At 37.7% G+C, this 22,768-nt stretch overlaps 3 protein-coding genes across 3 annotated transcripts; 2 read left to right on the top strand and 1 right to left on the bottom strand.

Moving 5' to 3' along the window:
• Nucleotides 1-1,050: 1,050 nt before the first annotated feature.
• On the top strand, nt 1,051-4,546 carry LOC144351930 (ganglioside-induced differentiation-associated protein 1-like). Its single transcript, XM_078009198.1, has 4 exons — nt 1,051-1,237; nt 2,547-2,732; nt 3,661-3,873; nt 4,340-4,546. The coding sequence occupies exons 1-4, from the start codon at nt 1,051-1,053 to the stop codon at nt 4,522-4,524; spliced, it is 771 nt and encodes a 256-aa protein (XP_077865324.1). The 3' UTR covers nt 4,525-4,546.
• Nucleotides 4,547-7,771: 3,225 nt separating this feature from the next.
• LOC102805762 (outer dynein arm-docking complex subunit 3-like) lies at nt 7,772-11,375 on the top strand. Its single transcript, XM_006816384.3, has 12 exons — nt 7,772-7,838; nt 8,285-8,406; nt 8,511-8,588; nt 8,681-8,854; nt 8,967-9,071; nt 9,365-9,650; nt 9,761-9,867; nt 9,983-10,143; nt 10,271-10,433; nt 10,548-10,682; nt 10,791-10,869; nt 11,147-11,375. Exons 1-12 carry the CDS (start codon nt 7,772-7,774, stop codon nt 11,266-11,268), a joined length of 1,599 nt encoding a protein of 532 aa, XP_006816447.3. The 3' UTR covers nt 11,269-11,375.
• Nucleotides 11,376-11,618: 243 nt separating this feature from the next.
• On the bottom strand, nt 11,619-18,871 carry LOC146741869 (uncharacterized). The gene is made up of 3 exons (XM_085500786.1): nt 18,787-18,871; nt 14,802-15,113; nt 11,619-13,595 (listed from the first exon to the last, which is right to left on the bottom strand). The coding sequence occupies exons 1-3, from the start codon at nt 18,869-18,871 to the stop codon at nt 13,516-13,518; spliced, it is 477 nt and encodes a 158-aa protein (XP_085356912.1). The 3' UTR covers nt 11,619-13,515.
• Nucleotides 18,872-22,768: the final 3,897 nt, after the last annotated feature.

The following is a 22,768-nucleotide window of genomic DNA, read 5'->3' on the forward strand; positions in this document are numbered from 1 at the left end:
ACGATGTCGGAAATTACTCTGTATCATACGCCTAGGTCTTATTATTCTCGAAGGGTAACATTTTTTTTTTCAATTTCATATAATTGCTCCGATTATGAGAAGCGCACGCACCAGCTTTTGTTTCGATAGTAACCTCGTAATTTATAACGTTTGTTGTTTGACTCTGAGAAAACTCTACAAAGAACACACGAGTTTACAACTATCTATGGAGTTATTAGATACTTGGTAGATACAGAGAAAGCATGTACAATTCTTACACAATAGAAAAGAACCATCCATATTTGATAGTCTATCTAAGAAGAAAGTGATACAAATTCACAGCAAATTAAACCCAAATCTAAGTGAAAGAATAACTGTAATCCTTTTATTTGACAACGGCTGGTGACCCAAATTTAACAGATAATTATCAGTTGAATAATTGGTCGTATCGAGGGGAGCATAGTTCAAAACACATTCGCTCCCTTTCATCAAATTACTAAGATCGTGAGGTAAAGAGTTACTAGTAAATTGTATGCGCTCTCTTCGGGACACATAGTTATTCGGATGGGCATATAAACTTACATTAGAGGCTGGAGCGTTAGGTTTACTGTTCAGGTTTAGGGGTGGGCCTTAGGGAGCTCCTTTTGTGCGTTTTATTTTACTTTATGTGTCAGGCATGTAACATATATACATGTAAATACAAATGATATAGACTTTATCACACATTCAGTGTTCGAGTTTCGTGTAAACAAAAAATTAACACGCGTTGTATACGACCCTTGCACGCAGGCGCGTCGGAAATGTTTAGGAATATATTCTTACATAAATGTGTAAACTTTTATAGTAGTGTGTTCTATACTATGGTGTCGTCAAGTAATACGTTAAACTGTTAAATATTTTTTACTCAACGATTAAGGACCACAATTCAAGTTAAAATGATTGTTTAAATATTTAGTATGGTTGTGTAGAATACGCTATTCTTAATTTTTAAATCATAGGTTTTTTAAAGAAAATCTTAATTACTATTTTTCTTTCCTAATCCCGATACTTTTCGTCTCATGACAGGTCAGAATGGGACTTGCCCTGAAGAATCTTCAATACAAAGAACATCGACTTTCAAATTTGCTTTCGGAAAACGTGGAGCCATGGTACATGCGACTTAATCCCAAGGGAGAGGTACCAACGTTATTGCATGGATCGACGATTGTATGCGACTCGGGGAAAATACTGCGCCATCTTGATGAAACCTTCACGGATAGTATGTAGCGAATCAATGTATTCCTGCTGCATAATTATGTCTTAACAGTGTATCTGTGGATAAATTGGTAGCTTTTCGATGACAATTTTTTTTTTTTTTTTTATAAATAAGTGGTTCACGTAGACAATTGTACGCAGTTACATACGAATATATAATAGCCTGGCCGTTTTGTGTACGCTAATTGCAGGGATGCGTATTGCGCTTTGATTGGGGTAACTAGCGACATTTTTAAAGACATTATTGACAAAAAGCTAAATACCAGCCCTGGAACTGAAAGAAAGCGACGGCGAGTTGACTGAGATCACTGGCGACCCGGGTTTATCGTTATCGAATTCAGAAATGTCGCTGGCTACGATACCGTTACCCCCAAAATGTTTAGCGGTAACTCAACAAATAACGAGATTGTTAGATTTATGCTGTAATCAAAAGATGGATTGTTATATTCATAGAACTGATGACAGTATGGGCATCAATAACGACAAGAGTTTGCTTCGATATCGACAATAGGGACGTGTCTTAATTGGTCATCGAGTGTCGGTCGCGACGCGTAATTTTGTCGATAACGAGACGATAGCTTCATATGCGATGTTTTGTCGTACACTATCTACACGCCGCAATGTTTAACTTAATTACGTGCGCACTGAAAGCGGAGATGCTGAATTGTCCGAGTTACGAACAACGAGTTACGAACAACGAGTTACGAACATCGAGTTACAAAAACATTAACGGTGTATGTTGCCCGTAACTCGAGGTTCGATTAACTGTTAATTAAAGTTCGAGTTACTAAATTTGACCGTTAAACAAAATAAAAAAATCTATGATGCCCACTTAACTCGAAGTTCGGTTAACTGTCATTTAAAGTTCCAGTTACTAAATGTGGACGTTAAACAACAATAACAATTTATGTTGCCCGTAACTGGAAATTGAACATCGAGATACAATTAGGGCGTGGTTTTGCAAAAGTGGGCGTGGTTTCTAAAATATGGGCGTGATCATTTTTGTAACTCGATGTTTTCGTAGCATGGTGTCTGTAACTCGAATAATTCAGCATCTCCCAATAGAGATGCGTTGTTTGTTGTGTATGCGTCGATGGTGTCAACTATGTTGGACGCATGGCACACTATTTCTTATGAAGCGTGTGAAAGTAGAAAGAGCTGCTAGCGAAATAAGAAATTGTAGTAAGTAATTGCTCGCTTCTACAAACTCCCAGCTTATATGCAACGTAAATACAATTGTATTATGGTTTCACTGAATAAATTCATGCTAAAAGTATTAGTTTTGACGCAAAGTTTGTTTGTTTTTCTGTCAGCAGCAGTGCAACTATGTCCCAACGAATCAACCGACGAATGGCGAAGATGCAAATACTTCTTACAATGCAATGACAAGTTCGATCCACGAATTTACACACTTGCAGCAGTCGTGTTGCCGGAAATAACTCAGGTTAAACCAAAAAATGTCAATTTCACCGAAGATAAAATAAAAGAGTTCCGCAAAGGTATGTCCAGGCGCCAGTCGAGTGTGCAAAATATCATTAAACAGCAGTTTTGACTTTATATATAAGTTATACCGTGACCGTGGATAGTGCATCACTGGTTAAAATAATTAATTTACTGATACTTCGACGATTTAAACTTTAACTTTTAATGTTTCCTTGCACCATTACATTTATGAATTGGTGTAAGGACATTTAGTTTGTGGTGCAAATTTAGATGAAGGCCCGGGTTTGGGGTACCAAACAGGGTTGTTAACAGGGTTTTGAAAACTAATGTTTTGAAAACATATATTGGACTTAATATGCCTGATCAGAAGGATACTTGATATACTAGAAAATCACTCGGATATACCGGTAGTAGAAACACGCCGGGTTTGGGTAACTAACTATTGGGGTACAAACAGGATCAGGCTCAAGACCTCAGAACGCATACTTAGATTATGTAGACCAGTGCCCTTGGAGTGCATAAATTAACAAGATGATCAGTATTTTACAATACTCCTTAACAAGTCGAAACTAGAATGATTTTATTTTTGATACGAATTTAAATAATTCGAATTGTATATGATGTCACAGGCTTATTACGAAATGTGTTAAATTTGGTATTTTGTGATACTTTTTGCGTTTTTTAATATTTTGTTTTGTAATAAAATGCGCATGTTGTAATAAATTACCTCATGTATTTTCTGTACAATATACAGATTTATTACAAAATGCGTCGGGACGATTACACAAGGCGTCAAAATGATCACAGACTATTATTACAAAATACTGCAGTACAAGAGCGGAATCTGATGTTTTCTCTTTTGAACTTTAATGGCAATGTTCGTCAAACGTGGTCCCACCGCCACCATCTCGCCCCTTTAAGATACAGAACGCGGCGTTGGGACAAGGGCTTACTGTGTAGAAATGTTTTATTTTACATTTTCAGCAAAACGAGAAATTGTGCCTAAACTATGCGAAAAATATGCAGAGGAATTCCCTGATCTGAAAGAGGCCTACATTAAAAAGAGTTATGCAGCGTTGGCGGCTTTCTCTGCGGAAATACCAGATGAAGCCATGATTCGCTCCGCAATTAGTCTGTGTGAAGATCTCCTGACAAAGTTCGAGGAAGACTTAAAAAAAATCGTCGAAGACAACCAAGGTACAATTATTGTTTTTTAATTTTTTCCGGGAATTATCGTATCCTGAAACTCCATAGGTTAGAGTAGTTGATGTATAATAAAAATACACGATGCGACTGTTATATTATATTTGTGTTAATGCAACCTAATATTCGCGTACCATGCACTTGTTTCACATTGTCCTATAATTCGACGAAGCGATTCCGTGAAATCAAAATGACGTAATAATGTGAACATTGTTGTTCAAATCGGCAATGTGCTTAGTTTTGTAGTCGTTCTATAATAGAATATAGTAAAAACTATGACGCCTCGAGAACATTATTTTTAGTGATGTATGACTGCAGATCAGCAAAAGACTGTGACCTACATGCCTTCCTACCACCCAATTACGTCATACCATGGTCGTACTAGCGCTTTCTACGTCACTGGCAATGTGGCCGCGACTTCACACGTATAATTTGAATCTTATTTGAATATTTATTACAGGTAAACCTCGATGGCTTTGTGGCAATAACATAACCATAGCTGACGTATACTGGGGAGAAACGCTATATCGGTTGGAAGAATTGGGATACGATGAGCGGTTCTGGAATGAAGGAAGGCGCCCTCATATCCAGTCATATTATGATTATGTTAAACATACTGATTGTTTCAGGGCATGTCATACGTAACTTTGCAACGAGAAAAAAAAAACATCCATGCATTCATTTATTTATTTTTGAAATCGTTAAAGCGGGGGAGTCGTCATCTACGCATGCGTCAGGTGGCTATAGCGTGTCATTGTTTACAAACAAGTGTCTACCCATGAGCCTTTGCGTTCTTAGCGTGCGTTGTTACCCTCCCGCTTTAATGTTCACTTCCTAATGGAAGCTGGGCCATTCACAATGCATGCTGGTACTACATTTCCCCATGTCCATTGCGGAGAGGGATAAGAAACTATGACACATAACAATATAATCAGTATGTGTGCTGTACCATGTCATGGTGAAACAAAAGAATCCTCCGTCGCGAACTTTTTTCCACAGTGGCTAAACTTGAATAAAGCAATCTTCATCTCTCTATTCTGAAATATGTTCATGTTATGGAACCCTAATTTCTCACTTTTCATTTTAAACTTGTCTCCGTGAATGTACACGTTATGTACTTTTGAATCGATAAAAAAATATGTGAACGGTGGGCAAACAGCAGATTACAATTTATTTTACAACAACTTTTGAAATGTATATTTTTGTCAAAATGACCCGATTAGTGTGACTACAAGAACATTCTCAATAAACAATGTGTTAGAATGTGTGGTTGTTTATGTACTTAATTAATTATGCAAAAGAACATAGTACAATGGAAATTCTGTAGACGCATACTAGTACTCCTCTTTTCTGGGGTCTGTGATAGGAGATGATATAAGTACTTGGCACAAGTACTATGCTTTGAATATGACACGCCCTCTACGGCGGAAAGTTTTAAATGGGTATAAGCTCAGACTACTTTAATTTATTATAGACTTCCCCTCCCCGCCCCTCTTACCTCCCTCCCCGTGCCGCCGCCACTGTAGTCTGAGGTGTAAGGGACACCTTATTTTTCAGAATATATTAGAATATATATGGCAAAGGACTACACACGGTTACTCTTTTTTTAGTAACCGTGGACTACACAACCTAACACAGTTGACGCTTCAAACGACAATAATCGCCCTACGACGTCATCTTGACGTCACAAACACACTTCGACCTGAACGGGCGTATTGTGATTTATCTCATGGTTTTATAAATTGTCGTATTGCGAATAATTATCTTGATAGTCGAATTTCATCAAAAGCTCGTTATTTGTTAATTCCAATCAAAGTCCTCTGAACGTAGTTTCATTGCGTGAATTGTTTCGATAGTTTATTATGGTGTACAAACTGTTATCGATCATTCTACGCTTTTTTACGCTTGTGTGTAATAGTGTTGATATACAGACTGTATTTTTCGTTTAGTTTAAAAAAAAACACGAGATTTTTACAGTTGTCAATAAAAATGACAATGTATACAAATCTGAATTTCAATGTTCTACGTCTGCGAGCATGTAAATGCAAGATGAAGAAAAGTAGGATTGAATAAAATCTGATGAATTCGCGATCGTAGCTGAAGGTTTGAAATGGTAATAAAGTTAGACCACGTGGTAATTCTTATAAGCAATTGCGGACTTCATTGGAACACACCATGATTCCACTTATCTCGCGAGAATCAACTACTCATTGCAACAGTAGTAGTAATCGTGTGCTTGCAAGAACACGGAAAAGCTTTACGTATAAGGGATTGTCATCCCGATTGTCGGGAGCCTACCAAAGTCGCGCAATGTCAAAAATAGACGAATCTCGTTATCGGAGACGGGCGAACATTTTCTCCAAGCCCGGTCTCCAAGTTGCATTCGTGGCTTCTGGAGGGTACTATACGGGGGGTCGGTGTATTCACGGTAAATAAAAAGAATGACAAGACAAATCAATGAAAAACAGAACTATTAAGAGAGCAGTGGCAACTAGGGAACTGATAACTCTTGAAGAACAACGAACGTAAAATAAATTATACTATTAAACTATATCAAATTATACATTACTCTGATTGACGAAACGACACGTCACTGGGTTACAAGTTACCTGCATACAGGTTTTAGTCAGTGACGTATCATTTTGTTTATTATAGTATTGTATATCTTTGTTTAATATAATTTATTTATTTATAGTTAACAATAATAGCTTAAGGTAGAAGCCTAGTCATAAATTTTGACAAAATTAGTCATAAATCGCATGACAATCATGTGAAATCATGAAGTTAATGTCTCATGGTACAATTAAATAGCATTATTTTGTGCGTTACAGTTAAGCTTTTTGAGAAACATGTCCTAACATTTTTTTGAAAATTGCTATTTTTAGAACAATTTCATAAAACACAATGTTAAAGAAAAATTGCATTATTTGACACTTTTTAAAACCTAGATTTTTAAATAATTCAGAACAACAAAAAGTACCACGTCATTAACAATATATGATTTTTTCAGCCTATGTCACCAGGCTAGATTTTGCGATATTGCATAATAGTGTTATAATAGTGTCAAAATGGCGACTTTCCACTGAAATACAACCATCATTTTCTCGAAAAAAAGGCTGGTGACCCCCAACTTTTTTAGGTCAATATCCTTGTATTGCCTTGGAGTACAGTTTATTACAAAATGAATAAATTCTGGGTTTTCACACTATATTTTAAACACAATTACGTATAACATATAATGATTTCATTTCTCTAACTTGTCAAGTAAATAAACTTTTGAGTGTCATGAATATATTACCGATTCTAGAAAGATAAGAGCTATGAGTAACGCCTAAAAAACAGTATGTTTCTGCCCAGCGTCTTTTTTACTCTTACTCATAGCGCCCTCTGTCGGTGAAAATTACGACAAATGGAATGTTTGCGACATTTGCCGTCAAATTTGAATCACGCTTAGGCTTTAAAAGTAAAAATTAATTCCTTGAGGTGTAATTTTTCAGAGTTATTAAAATTACAAAAAAAACAACAACACTGATAGCTCAAAGGACTAATATACCAAAATTCGATGCCCTTTCATAATCCCGCGTGAAATCGCGTTACTTCACACAGCGTTCCAGAACGCGCATTCATTGTTGTAGTAACATAGCGGACTACGCTTCTTCATTCCAGGACAACGTACTGTAGTGACAAGACGTACATCTTCGCTCTCTGCAATTTTTTCGCATTTCATCTCACCAAAGGTAAAGATACAATCATTTATATTTATCTCTCAACTCGATTATTACAATATATGCAAGTACGGTGTTTTTTTTTTTTCAAGATATTCACATTTCAGCATATTTCATTATACACTCGTTTGATTTTTCTTGAAATTCCTTTAGCGCCAACAAGCAAAATGTCGTACACTGGCTGGTCACTGCAAGATCACATTGATGAACTTAGGAACAAGCTCGCCCTCAAAGGTAAGTTTTTTAATTTTAGTCAGCACACATTCACTCATCGTCTTGTCTGGAGTCGACTCGGTTGATTTGCTTTCGGCAAATTTTAACGTCTGCAGTTTTAACCGATACTATGTATCCAATGTTTATGATTTTGAAAGGGGAATAGAAAAAGAGGGACTGGCATGACATACATAGTGATATGAATTTATTTTCAAGAGTTTTCGCGGCACACGTCGTAAGTTTACGTACTGAAATGATTGCATGGTTTGTCGACGAGCTGGCGCGCGTTCTATTTTCATACACGCGTTCTCTGTGGCGTCTGTGACGTCACCGATGAATGTTATTCCAACGCGCAGTCAGTGTCGAACAGTCACATCACGCTATGCATTGCGCCATCTACAGGTGTATATAACTCTGGCAGACGGTCACTACCATAACAATGAGTTTATTTTAATATTTTTTTTCAGAACGTGATCACAGGGCGTACTTCGAATGTTCTCAAATAGCCAAGAAACAAAACGAAGACTGCATTATTCACCTAAGAAAACAATGTAAAGAGAAGCGTGTCGAACTGTCGAATAGTATTAATGTAATTTATTTATTTATTTATTTATTTATTTATTTATTTATTTATTTATTTATTGTACATGGTTATTAACAAAGCGTAAACAACTGTATTGTTTCTGTTCTCAGGAAGACGAGAAGGTCATTGGAAATACATTAACTAATCGTCGTCGAGAACGCCTCTCCCTGCGAAGATCCAGCGCTCCAGTAAGCATATATATTGTAATCTCGCTTTGAACCAAAATATGCATTCACTGCACCACAGTTAAGTTATACATATTACTCTACTTTTCTCGTAGCAAGCGATTTCAATAATGGATCAGAAGATGTGCGAGAAAGCCAAACTGTTGAACGAACTCAAACATAAACGTGAGAAGACCGAAGCTGAGATAACAAACCTCAAAGTACTGTACTCGCGTAATGAGAAACTGGAGAGCGATGGCGCTGTGACTGAAGAAAAAGTATACCAACAGGTGGGACGACGAAAATGCCCTTTCGGATTCAGCCAATTTGTGAACTTGGTGTTATTCTCGGATAATGTCATACAATGCGTGTTTACTAATTATTCTTTTATTTTCACCACAGCAAATTCGAACATTGGAGAACAGCATAGACAAGGCCAAAATCAAGATTGACACAGCCGTGAAAGTCCAGGTCAACTATAAACATGTCATGAAATCTTTAGAAAAGGTAGGCCTGGTGCATTCTTCTGATAGGGAAAACTATCAATGGCAATCTGATCTTATACACTTTACTTCTTCTCCCTGATCACGAAATCCCCATCAGTTTACAGAGATCTTGTGATGTTTTATGCCAGGATTTTTTGAGCAGACCAGAAAAACAAAGTGATACCAAAAATAATGAAAAGCAGAAGCAACTAACAAAATAACGCCACAACTATTATATTATAATCAGATTCGTGTCAATTGATGCGTGATACTAACTCAGGTTTTCACTTGCCCCCCCCCCCCCCCCCACTACAGGAGAGTTTAGCATTTCCGGATCATCTGAATAAATTAGAGTCTGCAATTGTGGAGCAAAAAATGGAACTAGCTGAGATGAAAGAAATCCACAGGGACGCTCTTGCTGGAAAAGAAACTATCAAGTCTAAACTGGCCAAATTCGAGCAGGAAATCTTTGGAGCCAAGAGAACACGTGACAAGGCCCTGAATACAATGAAGAAACAGGCCGAAAAACAAAAGGACATCGCGGAAAAGGCTGAGAAGCGAGTCGTGCGTGCCACATTGCAAACTATGGATGACACAAATGGTAAGTCTTTTGTTGCTCTAGCATCATCAGCTTCCTTAGTTGTCTATACTTTCATAGTATATGTGTTTCTTAATGATTTGTCTTGTCATTCTGTTTATTTAAAAACACAGATCCTCGCATGCAGTCCAGAATTGACAAAGACAACTTGGTGAAAATCTTTGAATATGAGGACTCCGTACGATCAATCATGGATGCTATATCCATCTCCGATGTTGAGGTTTGTGTTCGTGCCTATATTTTGATAATTTCCAATTCACTAAAAAAATTATTATTTTAAATACAACCATCTTCTCAGACAAATAAAAATGATAAGTGTATGATTTGTATTGCAGGACATATTACATCGTGTAGTGGACCAACAGAATACAAGCACACATCTACAGGAACAGACGGAATTCTTAGCGAAACAACTCGTTCTTCTGAAAACACGAAAAGCAAATATTCTAAAAGAATTTGAGAGTATGAAATATTCAGGAGAGCGGAAAACAGTAAAGTGAGTAAAAATAACATTCATCAAAAATGTGTAAACTCTAGATTTTTAGAAGAGTCAATGTTTGGTTGTTTTTACTTGGGAACATCAACATAATTTATCTATAAATCATTGTTCATTCACATTTTAGTAGTCAGACTCTTGTCAATAAAATGGAGAATCGTTTAGTGGACGAAATGAAGAGATCCCAAGTAGTGAGTGAAGACTTGACAAGAAAAGAGCAAGTCATGGTGAAAACCTGCACAGGTGTTGAATCTCTTTATCACAAACTACTATCCGTTAAACTTCCACCAGTAAGTATGTTCCCATCATAAAACAGTACAAGTATTCTTCGACTTTGTGTGACGCTTCAGTGTGCGAAGTTGCCTAGGAAACTGAGTATTAATGTATGTTTATGATTATTTTAGCCCCAAAGGAGTTACGCTGTGGATGGTGATGCCTTGGATCAACTAGGTCTCATTGAGAAGAAGCTGCAGATCTTGTTGGATTTATTGAAGCTAAAAGATAGCAACATCGTAAGGAAAATCCTTGCCGGTATAGAGGTACAGTCGATTATATACTCACTCTTTGTCTACATAATATTGTTGTTATTCTAAACTGTGAAGCGATCCATCACACGGTACTAAAATTGTACCCTTTCTTTCATTCAGTTCCAAGAATACATGGAAAACATTCTACCAGCAGAAAATGTTAGGATTCAAATTCAGGAAGAAGAAACCTACGTAACAAGTAAGTTGATATCGGAGTACACTATCAACATGTTTTAAAGCGGGAGGGTCGTCAACAGCGCACTCATGGGAATTGAGTGCCAAGCGACGATAACACACGCTAAAAACACAATGGCTCATGGGTAGACGCTTGTTTATAAACAATGACACGCTATGGTCATCTGACGCATGCGCAGGTGACGATTCCTCCGCTTCAATACAGGCACATGCAAACATCAAATAATTGTGTTGGACGTTTAGGCTGTACACTTATATGTTAATTATCGTTTTTTTTTTAGGTGGATTGGACTATGACAGCCAGGATAACGAAGACACGCTTACACGCGAGGACATCAAGAATCGTGGTCAGAAAATCTTGGAGAAGAAAACACGCAAGCGAGGACGCAAGAGGAAAAACTAAACAATCTCCCTCAACCTTTTCTGCAATTTTATATGTGATATATGAGCAATGATCATAAATGTAATAATACATAAAAAAAACTAATAAATATTCACTGTTTAAACTTATATAAATCAGTCTACCTCTTGTTAATGGATACACGAGTTCTTGGTGTTTGGTGTTATTTGTATGTTCTATTCATTCACTCAATATCTTAATCACCTGATAGCACTCCCAATGAGCACCAGCCCATAACCCTTATACGACTCACAGTGCCGGACTTGAAACCTGTGCGCCAGATTCAAACTTGTATTTCTCACCCAAAGAAAAAATTAAAGTACTAGTATATAAATCACAGTATGTGCACACCATTTTTTATGTACCATATATATATTTATTTTCTAAAGAACCAATTAAATAAGAAACATTTAATCAGGGTGCAATATTTTTTTCCAAACCGAATACACAATTGAGAAAGTTATTAGATAATTTCATTAAATGTATTTGGCATCGAGAAATTAATATTGCTCACACTAAATTACTAAAAATAAAAAAAAAGCTGTATCGTACAGCGCTTACTTGTAAATATGCCACATGTAATGATTCTGTGGTGCCTAGGCCACGTAATATTTATCTCAACAGTGCCTAGGCCACCTAACTACTACCCATGATGCATGCACAACCTATAGCCCCCGGGCCACCTTACTACTATTTTCATAGCACCTCTGGACTACCTACTGACCGTATTCTTAACCCCTGGCCAACCTCATGGTATCATAATATCTATGGGCTTAACAACTAGCTTCATAACGACTGGGCCACCTAATTAATACCCCATATAATGTCTGGGCCACTTAACAACTAGCTCCATAACGTCTGGGCCACCTAACTAATACCCCATATAATGTCTGGGCCACTTAACAACTAGCTCCATAACGTCTGGGCCACCTAATTAATACCCCATATAATGTCTGGGCCATTTAACAACTAGCTCCATAACGACTGGGTCACCTAATTAATACCCTATATAATGTCTGGGCCATTTAACAACTAGTTTCATAACGACTGGGCCACCTAATTAATACCCCATCACTGCCCCATATAACGTCTGGGCCACTTAACAACTAGCTTCATAACGACTGGGCCACCTAATTAATACCCCATATAACGTCTGGGCCATTTAACAACTAGCTTCATAACGACTGGGCCACCTAATTAATACCCCATATAAAATCTGGGCTACTTAACAACTAGCTTCATAACGACTTGGCCACCTAATTAATACCCCATATAATGTATGGGCCACTTAACAACTAGCTTCATAACGACTGGGCCACCTAATTAATACCCCATATAACGTCTGGGCCACTTAACAACTAGCTTCATAACGACTGGGCCACCTAATTAATACCTCCATATAACGTCTGGGCTACTTAACAACGAGCTTCATAACGTCTGTTGTCACTTAGCCTTTTCATCACAAATATTCCCATTTATAGTCTGCACTTTCCTTCAGAAGATTGGGACAAAAATAGCTAATTTTTTTTTGAGTAAAAACTGAAAATTGACTCACATATTGTCGGTCGGCTCCAAAATAACAGTTCATTTCCAGAAATATTGCAGAATATAAGAAAAAAGTGCAGAAAACTTTGGGCAGAAAAAACTGGTGGTGAAAAGAGCCACCTGACTACTACCCTATAACATCTGGGCCATCTAACCGTTAACTCTATCACGTACAACCATATAAACTTTGTGTCACCTAACTACTGCCTCGATAACGCCTGGACGATCTAACAACAACTTTAACGCCTGCTCAGGCTGGACGTCCTGACAACATATACCTACCGACTATGAGTATGCACGTAATTGATACCAAAGATGTGATGTCACTCCTCGGGCATGAAAACAACAGAAGGTGTGAGTGGTGGCGTGGCAGACTTTGAACGAAAATAATCTTCTTTGTGAAAGTTCTTCTTGAAATGCTTCCTGAGCGTGACATGGTAAAACTACAAAATTAATGAAATAACTGCGATATACACTCGACGAATTCTCTGCCCATAATGAAATTGGGATTGTCGAGTGCGTGACAACGATAACTGGGCAATGATCTTCGTCTTGTATACGATGTCCCCGAGCCAGTTCGCGTTTTAACTATATTCAATGACGTCAGCACATATATTGTTCGTGCGTTCGTACCAGTGAATATTTACTGCAAAAACTTCGTCTGTCAAGTCACGTGATTATCACATCACGTCAATAATTAATCCATCACAATTGTTGCAGCGACCATGTTGCTATAGTTACAAGTAAAGTGACCCAAAAATTGGCAAAACCAATGTGCGTTGAACCTGTAACGAAATATTGAACTGGAGTTAGGTGATGATCATTAGAAACTCGGGTGGATTTCAACAAAAATTCATAATTTTGTTTTACAAATTCTACAGGAAAAAATATATTTATAAAAAAAAAAAACTCGTGCCTAAAATGTACTGATACAAAAAATCGCACACACGGTTGAAAGAAAATAACAAACAAACATTTACAACAACATTATCCAGAGGGAAAAAAACTGTCCCAAAACCAAGTGAAGGAAAAGAATAATTTGCACAAAAGTTCTACCTTTCCCCCAACCCACATGGTGTGTAATGGTCAAGCTCTTAAGTTTTTTTTAATCGAGAAATGCATTTGATCAGAATTTACCATTTTTATTTGAATAATCCATGTGTAAGAATCATGAGACCCATATTAAACACGAAGTGGAACGAGGACTGTTAGAAGTTAAAAGGCAGTTAGTGAAGGGAAGTTTTAATGTAGTATTTACGTATGGGGATAATTATATATTTCCAAATAATTATTTGGAAAAAAATGGCAACGCCATATTGCAAATGTGCTACAAAAACATGCAAAGTCAGAGTTGCAACCGCCTATTAACAATTTATAATACAAACAGTTATTTACTATGACCGCGTTGAATTATGGTCAATGCATATATGGGTCATGATGGCAAAACTTCCAGCGCTTCAGGCCGTTTCTCTTGGTTATGGAAGATACTAGTAGTCAAAGCGGGGGAGTCGTCACCTAAGCATGCGTCAGGTGGCCATAGCGTGTCATTGTTTACAAACAAGCGTCTACCCATGAGCCTTTGCGTTCTTAGCATGTGTTGTTACCATCGTTTGGGACTGAATTCCCACGCGTGCGCAGATGACGACCCTCCCGCTTTAAGTGAATAATGAATACATGCAACTCACAATAAATGTTATGGTTACATATTAGTAAAAGAACATATGGGTCGTATCACTTTCAAACAACATTATAGAAATTTAAAAAATGTAAACGGCACAATACCCCTTTCTTCCTGACGTAACTAATCGCCCGCTGCACCCGCATCAGTTGAGGCTGTCGTTGGGGGCTTCGTGTCGCTATTCTAGTTTCAGCTAACTTTGTTTCAAGTTATTCCACCAGTTCAGTAATTAAGTTTATCGATTACAACTTTGACTGGCGTAATTTATCATTTTTTTAAAAAAAATGAGTAACAAAGGTTGAAAATTATCTACCTGCACGACTTGAGTCTACCGTCACAACACGTGGCGATTCATTCGTGATTAACGTAGTGTCGCTGTCATACCCGACACGTGTTGGCGGGCTGCCATCTTTTTCAGTTTGTGCTCCAGGCTGAGTATTTTCACCCGAAGAGGGCGCCATGTTTCCCGCATCGATTGTTTGCTGCCTGGGTGTAGTAGTGTGGGCGTTTTCGTGCGTCGCTAAAGGCGGTAAACCGTGTAAAGGAGGAGGTTCACCGCCGAAACTCGGGAAAAGAAATTCCATGTGTTCCTCGTCATTTGTCACCAATATTGTCTGTGATAAGCCTGGATTTATGACAAAACGTTAGGATGTTATAATGCAAAATTATCATGTCGTGTCCAGCCTGAGGTGATTTGAGCCTAAATTCTGAGGCGGTGTTGTAAACGACAAGATAGGCCAAGTATATGCAATTGGAGTGGGTGTACAATTATAAACCACGATTTTACTCCGAAATGTTATCCACTAAAAAAGTAATAATCAAAGCGCAAAATAATCATACTATAGACGTGTTTCGGAGTTCATCAGTGTGCTCGCGACAAAACTTGAAGCCTGAGTAGTTGGGTGGATTATATAATCTGTTTTCTTCAGTTTTAACAAGTTGAATAGGAATATTGGTATGTTGTTCCCCGGAGATATATATACGTATAGGGACCAATGTGTTATAAATTACAGTTTTTTTTTCAATTTCGTGGTATGTATTACACTGAACCAGCCGTAGCATTTTTTGTCATATTAATTTGTTTGAGATTTAGTCCAACGTGGAAAGAAATGACAGTTTAATAAAACAATAATATTGACAATCTGAGTGTGTGTATATCAACCAACAAATCTCGACTTTCAAAAGTAACTTGGACGCCGGTAATACAAAAGCAATATAAACTGATCCAAAATGACGGCTGGTATAATAAAGTGCCTGAAAAATTGCATAATCCTGCTCATCGTAAGCGAATCAACGTCGATCGACCCCTCAGCACTTACAACCACTTTCGCGCGAAATTCTTCTTAATTTGCATAAATGCGAAATTATTTGATGCCTGTCACGTGCATACACATTTCCGAATAACAACTGGGAATCAGTAATGCAATGTAATGTAATGCAATATAATGTAGTGTAATGTAATGTAATGTAACGTAATGTAACGTAATGTAATGTAATGTAATATGCGATCTAGTGGTGTAATGTATTACTATGTAATACGATGTAATGCAATGCCAAGAACAACTGATAGTCCCCGTTTTATCAATAATGGCGTCTCTTAATGAGTCCCTGACATATGTCCCTATTAGCAAAAAAAATTACCCTACCTAAACATAAATATGTAAAAACATCCCTCTAAAATATTCTTTAAAATATGCTGTAATGGCGTAGTCTATCTACATATACTAACTTATTAAATTTTGGGTAAATTAAAATATTAATACATTAATACATTGGCTGTGAATATCTTAAATTGACAATATTCGAAAGATGCCGCTTAATCTTGGAATGTCAGCGCTATCATCATTGGTTGAACGGTCGACACACTCTTTAGACTATTCCTATATATAGGGCTGTAAAACATAGGTCGAACGATATCACGTCGTAGCTGCAGACACTATAGCTTGCCAACAATTTATTGAATTCAAAGTTTGCTTTTCACGAGGCCGCCGTGCATCCTAGGTTCGATTATTACCCATGGACACTCACAGCGACAGGATTTTAATAAAAAAAAACTAACTGTTCATACCATATGCATGTATATACTGTAGCTGACATAGCACACCATGCTATACTGTATGGCGTACGTGGTGTGACTTCTTCGATGATGTAGGTCGCGTTTGGGATCTAGAAGCCGAATGAGAGGACTCTCTACCTATATGTCATAATGTAGGAACATACTCACGAAAATAGCCGGAATTTATTTATGTTGCAATAAATTTTACTTCCGTATTTTGCGAAAATGAATATTGTCACGTGATTTATGACTTTCCCGAATTTATAGGCAGGTTTCTACCTTAATTCGTCAACGGGATACACATGTACGCGATATAAAACCGAGGGCAGAATATCGTGATCGTTCCGTGTACGTGCACACTGCAGGAAACTTGCTTGCACGCGCACGCAAACGGTGCTATGTGGTCGTTGTGTATACGTACTGACTTCTGATGCACGCGCACACCAAGGATGCTGCATTGTTTGCCTGTGGCAACTGTGCTAATTCATATGAACCGCGGTTCGTTAAAACGAACTGCTTTGGCGATAAATAACAATACTTAAATACATAGTATTGATAACATGTACATTACACGCGTCCTCGCACGCGCGCGTACAACGCAACAAAACACGCTATGTTGCCATCGGCTGTATGCCAATAATTAAAAAAGACAACAACCGACGTCGGTTAATCGGTATCCAGCAGGCGACGTCACCGTGATGAAGAACGTGCCGCAGTTCAAATTAAGCATCTATTTTCAGACCGACCTATTACATATATTTGCAATCACCTTCTGATATATAGCCCCACTTGTCGCTTGGAATGAAGTTACGTCACGGGCCGGCGCCGTAAATTGAAATATGACCTTTTACTATACGTTTATAATTAACTCTATTGAACGTCCCATTTAATTACTAAGTAATTTACGGACGGGCTTCTTGACCGATTAGAGAAGGTCGTTTATATCAACCGTTGCTAAAGTTGTGAAAATTGCCAGAAAACTTAACGAAGCTCATTGTGGGCCGTTTTGCTCTCATCGTATGTCGTATTAATACAAACAACGGTAGCTAATGAGCGACCATTAAGTTTACGAACGCTATAATGGTGATCCTGTTCACCTTTGAATTTAGTTTCCAGCGCCGCCCTCTAATATATCTGACGTCACTGACTACTAAATATACCGAGGTTCTGGTTAAGTTTATAATTATGAATTCGAGTGAGAGCTGACTGAAGTATTACATTACAATGAACTATTAAACTGTGCCGAGGTCAACATAAAACGTACATCACAAAACTTGTTAGCTCTCGTGGCTCATCCACGTTTTTTTCTATCAAATTGAGCTCAGAGACAAACTTACATATATTTTGGTAAACTTTGTCCCACCCCTCGACACTCACAGTGTTTGATGGAAGTAGACGCATCAATAGTGAAAGTGGTTTCTTCATCAAACAGTTGAAAAGAATAATCTATCGAACTTAAAATGTTGTATTCCTTTACGATTTTAAGAATGTTTGCAACCTATTTGAGTATTGTCATTCCTGGCTCAGTGTGTTATAGTACACATACTAGTAGTTTGTTTGACTCGCGTGTCTTTGATTCGCAGTCTTGACTTACACTTTGCGGAAAATATAAGAATTGTGATCCATAGAACAAGTTGCGAATAATTCAGTGTGATAACGCAGCGGTAAGGAATTACCAGCATCATCACCAACCACCAAGCCCCAAACACCAATCTCAACCCCGGCCTGCCTCGGGTAGTGGGGGTAATCTCACCCAAAATACAGATATTCAATGACGACATGTTTTCTCTGTTGAAAATGCAATCATCATTCCGTTGATGTCATTCTATACGGGTTGTATACGACATTCATTATATAGCTCGGTGGTCACCCATCGATCGGAGCTCCCTATATATTAACAGTAGCATTACGCTGAAAAGGCCGAGATTTACACCCATATTAATTGGTCACTCTCCCTGTTTTACGTCGTAATGAGGTGGTGTCGATGATTGGAAACACGTGTACCGTATGTTATGTTGTATGTTCTACGATGACAAGTTTGTCTCTGTAATTGAGTTATACACTATCTGTACTGTGCGTTCACTGAACTGAGTTAATCACCACAACAAGGCTATGTGAAATTAATGTAGCGTGTGATCTCACATTTAACTTGATCGCCTATCAAATACGTCCAAACTCATATTATATTATGATATAATTTTGTGTTTGTTTTTATATAGTGAGGAAGTTGAAAAATACTCACCGTTCTGCACAAACTGCGCAACCAGGAGCGCTGCCACGATTCGCAACGTGTTACATGTATATACCATCTTAGAGTCTACCACCATTCTAGAAAAAATAATTCTTCACTTCACTCAGTCGTCTTATTCGTCCTTGGAGTCTTTGTTGAGATGTCACTCATGGTTGTTATTCGTAATTAACATTATTATTACGTATGCAAATTTCGACAACCCGTCACGTTAGAGGTGGTGGTGCGTGGTGCAGTGGGCCGTTGGCAATTGCCGGGGTAGTTGTCAGTTAGATGACCTGATTCGCGATTGGAATTACATGCGCACTGCGGATGTCAGCTCGATCGGCGATTGTTTTCACGTGATAGAAAAAAATAATTATATAGTTTTTACCATATGCATTGATCTTGAGGTTTCTATAATTATGCAAACACATATGCATATGGATCGAGGTGTGTTTCATTTTTTTCAAAGTTCTTAGAACTATAAACTATGTAATATTGTTTTATACCTATACTAAACATTTCGATCCTATACGTGAAGTGACACATTTGTTCTAAAATCTGAATACCTCGTCCAATAAGTGATGCTTCAATTATCAAATAATAGGAACCTGCATTAACATGTAGACAAAATATGAGATAACTTTCTACATACTTCGTGTGACGTTCGTTGTAACACTACACGAAGTTTATCGTACGAATATACACAAGTAATGCGCTTTATAAAATAAACACTTCTAATGTAAATAGTAACTGAAATCGTGCACAATTTCTAGAATATCACAAAATAGTTCATCCTGTATTTGTTCAAGTTGCACATGGTGAGTTTACATAGCTCGACTGTTAGAACGTTGTGTTGCAATGCTTCGCATCGATGGGGGCGACCAAACAAAGATGCGATTGGACCCCCAGGTTAGCCAATTAGCACACCCCGTGTAGATCAAACCGACCGCGGTAATCGAGTACGCCATGACTACCGGGGAGTCTCTAAATCGTCGTCTCGTAATGCTTTTAGAACGATGATGAGCAAAACTGTGAATTCAAGGCACCTGTCCGAAAAGTCAATTGAACTGAACTCCACGAGAGGGCGTGGTTGTATCGGTCCGATCCGGCAGGGCATATTTTAAAATAATAATATGACATCTGAAAAATGCACCCTTTAGCCTGAGTTCTAGGAAAGTCGCACCGTCCCCAAAAGCGGTTGGCATTTTAAATAAGCCTCAAGTAGAACCCTAGAATCGTTTTACCCGATGCCGTACCCATTTGGCATTTGCCACTTGCATATTCTCTATCTTACTCTATATACGCGTAGAATGCAGTTGCTCGCATCGATAAACAAACATACCACGTAGGAGTACTCGATATAGAAAGTCATTCCTACACATTCAAATAAAACAGAAGTTTCGCATAACAACATTTCCCGCCTTGTCATGGGACGCAACCCGATATATCTATCATGACTAGCTAATGCAAAACGATGGATCATGCGTCGTGTAAATTACGTCATTTTGAATTATAAAAACATCTCGTTGTTATGGGGTGTCGCGCGTCACAAGAATGTGAAAAGCGCGGGAATTGGGTCCCAAGCGACGATAACAGCGCACTCTAAAAACGCAAAGGCTCATGGGTAGACGCTTGTTTGTAAACAATGACATGCTATGGCTATCTGACGCATGCGCATGACGCATGACTTCCCGCTTTAACTGAAGAAAAACACGTCATGCCTGACTTCACGCATGCGTATGAGATAATGTAAAAATTATTAAATTACTAGCGTGATACCTGAACTTTCGGGAGCGGTTTTATAAGTGTATTTTTAAAAATATGGTGCATGCAATGATGGTAGTCATGTGAGAAACTTTGAATTTGAACTTCACTTTAATTTGCTTTGGTCAGGCACTGGCATGCACATATCGTGGTGTTAATTGGTATTAATAATTACGACCGTTTGTTATTGTAGTAACTTGCGACAGCAGAGACAAAGATGTATACTCCCGCAAAGGTCGACAATCCATGGATTTATCGCGTCACATCCACTATCTGGAGGCACGGTTACCACGGTTACTAGAAGAAGTAACCGTGATTATACATACGTTCCCTGTTTAAGGTATTCTAGAACCCCGATCACTGACATATTATGAGAATGCATGTCTGTTTTTCATATCTGGCTTTCTAAAAAATATAGGTTTGCATGGAACTGCCTCCGAGGAACAAAATAATAACTTATCGTGGAATTTCCTGTAAAGACAATCCGAAATTATGCAAATAATTTCTAGTATAAATAAATGTCGGTAATTTAGATGTCACGTGATCCCAAGAGAGTCCAAATGTAGTAAACATTACATCCCGGCATTACATACATCTGGATGAGAATGCTAACAACCTTGCATAACACAAATCTCGTACACTACGTGATCGTGATGTGTGGTCGGCGTGCTAGAGGAATGGGTGCTACCATTCTCCCTCCCAGAGTTCCTTGCGGTTAGATCTAGAACTCAGCCTGGGAGATTGGGCTACGTCACACAACAATTACAAGACAAATGGATATCATTGCACGATTCGATGTTTTTTTTCGTACTATTGGAACTACTTAAAACTCAAAATTACAATCAATCTTTTTTTACTGCAATATGTGGAAAAACTATCGGTGAGTCGTGGAAGCCGTTTATCACTGTAACCTCATAAAGAATATATCACATGATGTAAAATTATGACATCATGTATTTAAATTACCGAATATGTTCAAACTTAAAGGAAATTTTGCCGACAACACAATACCCGCAATGCAAAGTTGAAATAAATTAAAAATTTATGAATCCTTGTATATATTTATTTGTAAATATTTTATTAATACATTTTCAGTTGCTCTACAATTAGTGCTTTCAACTTGACGTTCCGTGGTTTAGCGCGGCGCATTATGCCCGCAGTCCGGACCGCAGATGCGTGTATAGTGGACTGTAGTCCCTCTCATGATGTTGCGTACGGCGCCACCTAGTGTCACGACGGAGAGTCGTCATAAGACTCTCAGAAAACGGTTGAATGGCAATATTTTTTAGATTTTCGCAAAATTTTAATAAAAATTTTCCTAAAATGAACTGTGGTCAATGTCACCAAAGGCCAAAGCAGGATCTACCTAATCATAATTATTAGCTGATACCTGAAAATTGGGATAAAATGGTTTGCAATAATTACATTAAATTAATATATAACTGAGCATTGGGTTAATAGTTGAAGATTTGCACATTCCAATGTGTTTTAATTTTAATATGGAATGGGGTAGATTTGAAAATCGATATATTGATTCATAATTTTGTTAAAAAGGATTTCATAAATTTTGAATCACACGCATTGTGTCAGTACTCTTTTCAGAAAAGAAACTTTGAATACATTAAAGCAAACAGTTTTCAGACAAAATACATGTCACTGTTCGTTACAATTTTAAACCATCCATTTTTCTGTCAGCAGTCTTGCCACTCTTATCACTGTCACTGATGTCAGTCGCCAGTTTTGTCGGCATGTTTGTCATGGATATATCTGTCACAACTTGTGCTATTGTCAATATTGTCTGTCCCAGTATCCCAGTCTCTGTCACCAGTCTTGTCTCTCTCGGCTTTGTTCCTGTCACCAAGTAGCCATGATTCATAGAATTCATGTCTCTGTCACAAGTTTTAATAATTAGTAATAGTGCATGTTGAAATATACAAAAGCAAATGTAGTTGTTATACCAACAAATTTGTATTTATTTACGTTTTTTCTCCTAATTTTTCTTTCCATATACCAGTATGTAATGAAATATTTAGTGTTGTACGTCTATATTATTGAAACGAAATAAACATATTGTTTAAATACAAAAAAATATATGCGAAAGCAGCATTGAGTTTGTGGCAAATACAGTTAAATTCTAATGGAAATGGCAAACATTTTTTGCTGGTGTGGGGTATGTCATATTTAATTAGGATTATGAGGGGGTATGGGAAAAATGTAATTTCAAAAA

The sequence above is a fragment of the Saccoglossus kowalevskii genome, chromosome 6, assembly GCF_978046115.1.
Source record: "Saccoglossus kowalevskii chromosome 6, keSacKowa6.1, whole genome shotgun sequence".
Lineage (NCBI taxonomy): Eukaryota > Metazoa > Hemichordata > Enteropneusta > Harrimaniidae > Saccoglossus > Saccoglossus kowalevskii.

Bases quoted from the DNA above. Each gene is read 5' to 3' on its own strand.
- LOC102805762 (XM_006816384.3), top strand. From the start codon at position 7,772: ATGTCGTACACTGGCTGGTCACTGCAAGATCACATTGATGAACTTAGG. The intron at 9,868-9,982 runs GTTTGTGTTCGT...TTTGTATTGCAG, and splicing joins TATCCATCTCCGATGTTGAG to GACATATTACATCGTGTAGT. The intron at 10,870-11,146 runs GTAAGTTGATAT...TTTTTTTTTTAG, and splicing joins AGAAGAAACCTACGTAACAA to GTGGATTGGACTATGACAGC.
- LOC144351930 (XM_078009198.1), top strand. From the start codon at position 1,051: ATGGGACTTGCCCTGAAGAATCTTCAATACAAAGAACATCGACTTTCA. The intron at 2,733-3,660 runs GTATGTCCAGGC...TTACATTTTCAG, and splicing joins AATAAAAGAGTTCCGCAAAG to CAAAACGAGAAATTGTGCCT. The intron at 3,874-4,339 runs GTACAATTATTG...TATTTATTACAG, and splicing joins AATCGTCGAAGACAACCAAG to GTAAACCTCGATGGCTTTGT.
- LOC146741869 (XM_085500786.1), bottom strand. From the start codon at position 18,871: ATGGTGGTAGACTCTAAGATGGTATATACATGTAACACGTTGCGAATC. The intron at 15,114-18,786 runs GTGAGTATTTTT...TCATAAATCCAG, and splicing joins TGCGCAGTTTGTGCAGAACG to GCTTATCACAGACAATATTG. The intron at 13,596-14,801 runs GTAGATAATTTT...ATTTCGTTACAG, and splicing joins GGTAGACTCAAGTCGTGCAG to GTTCAACGCACATTGGTTTT.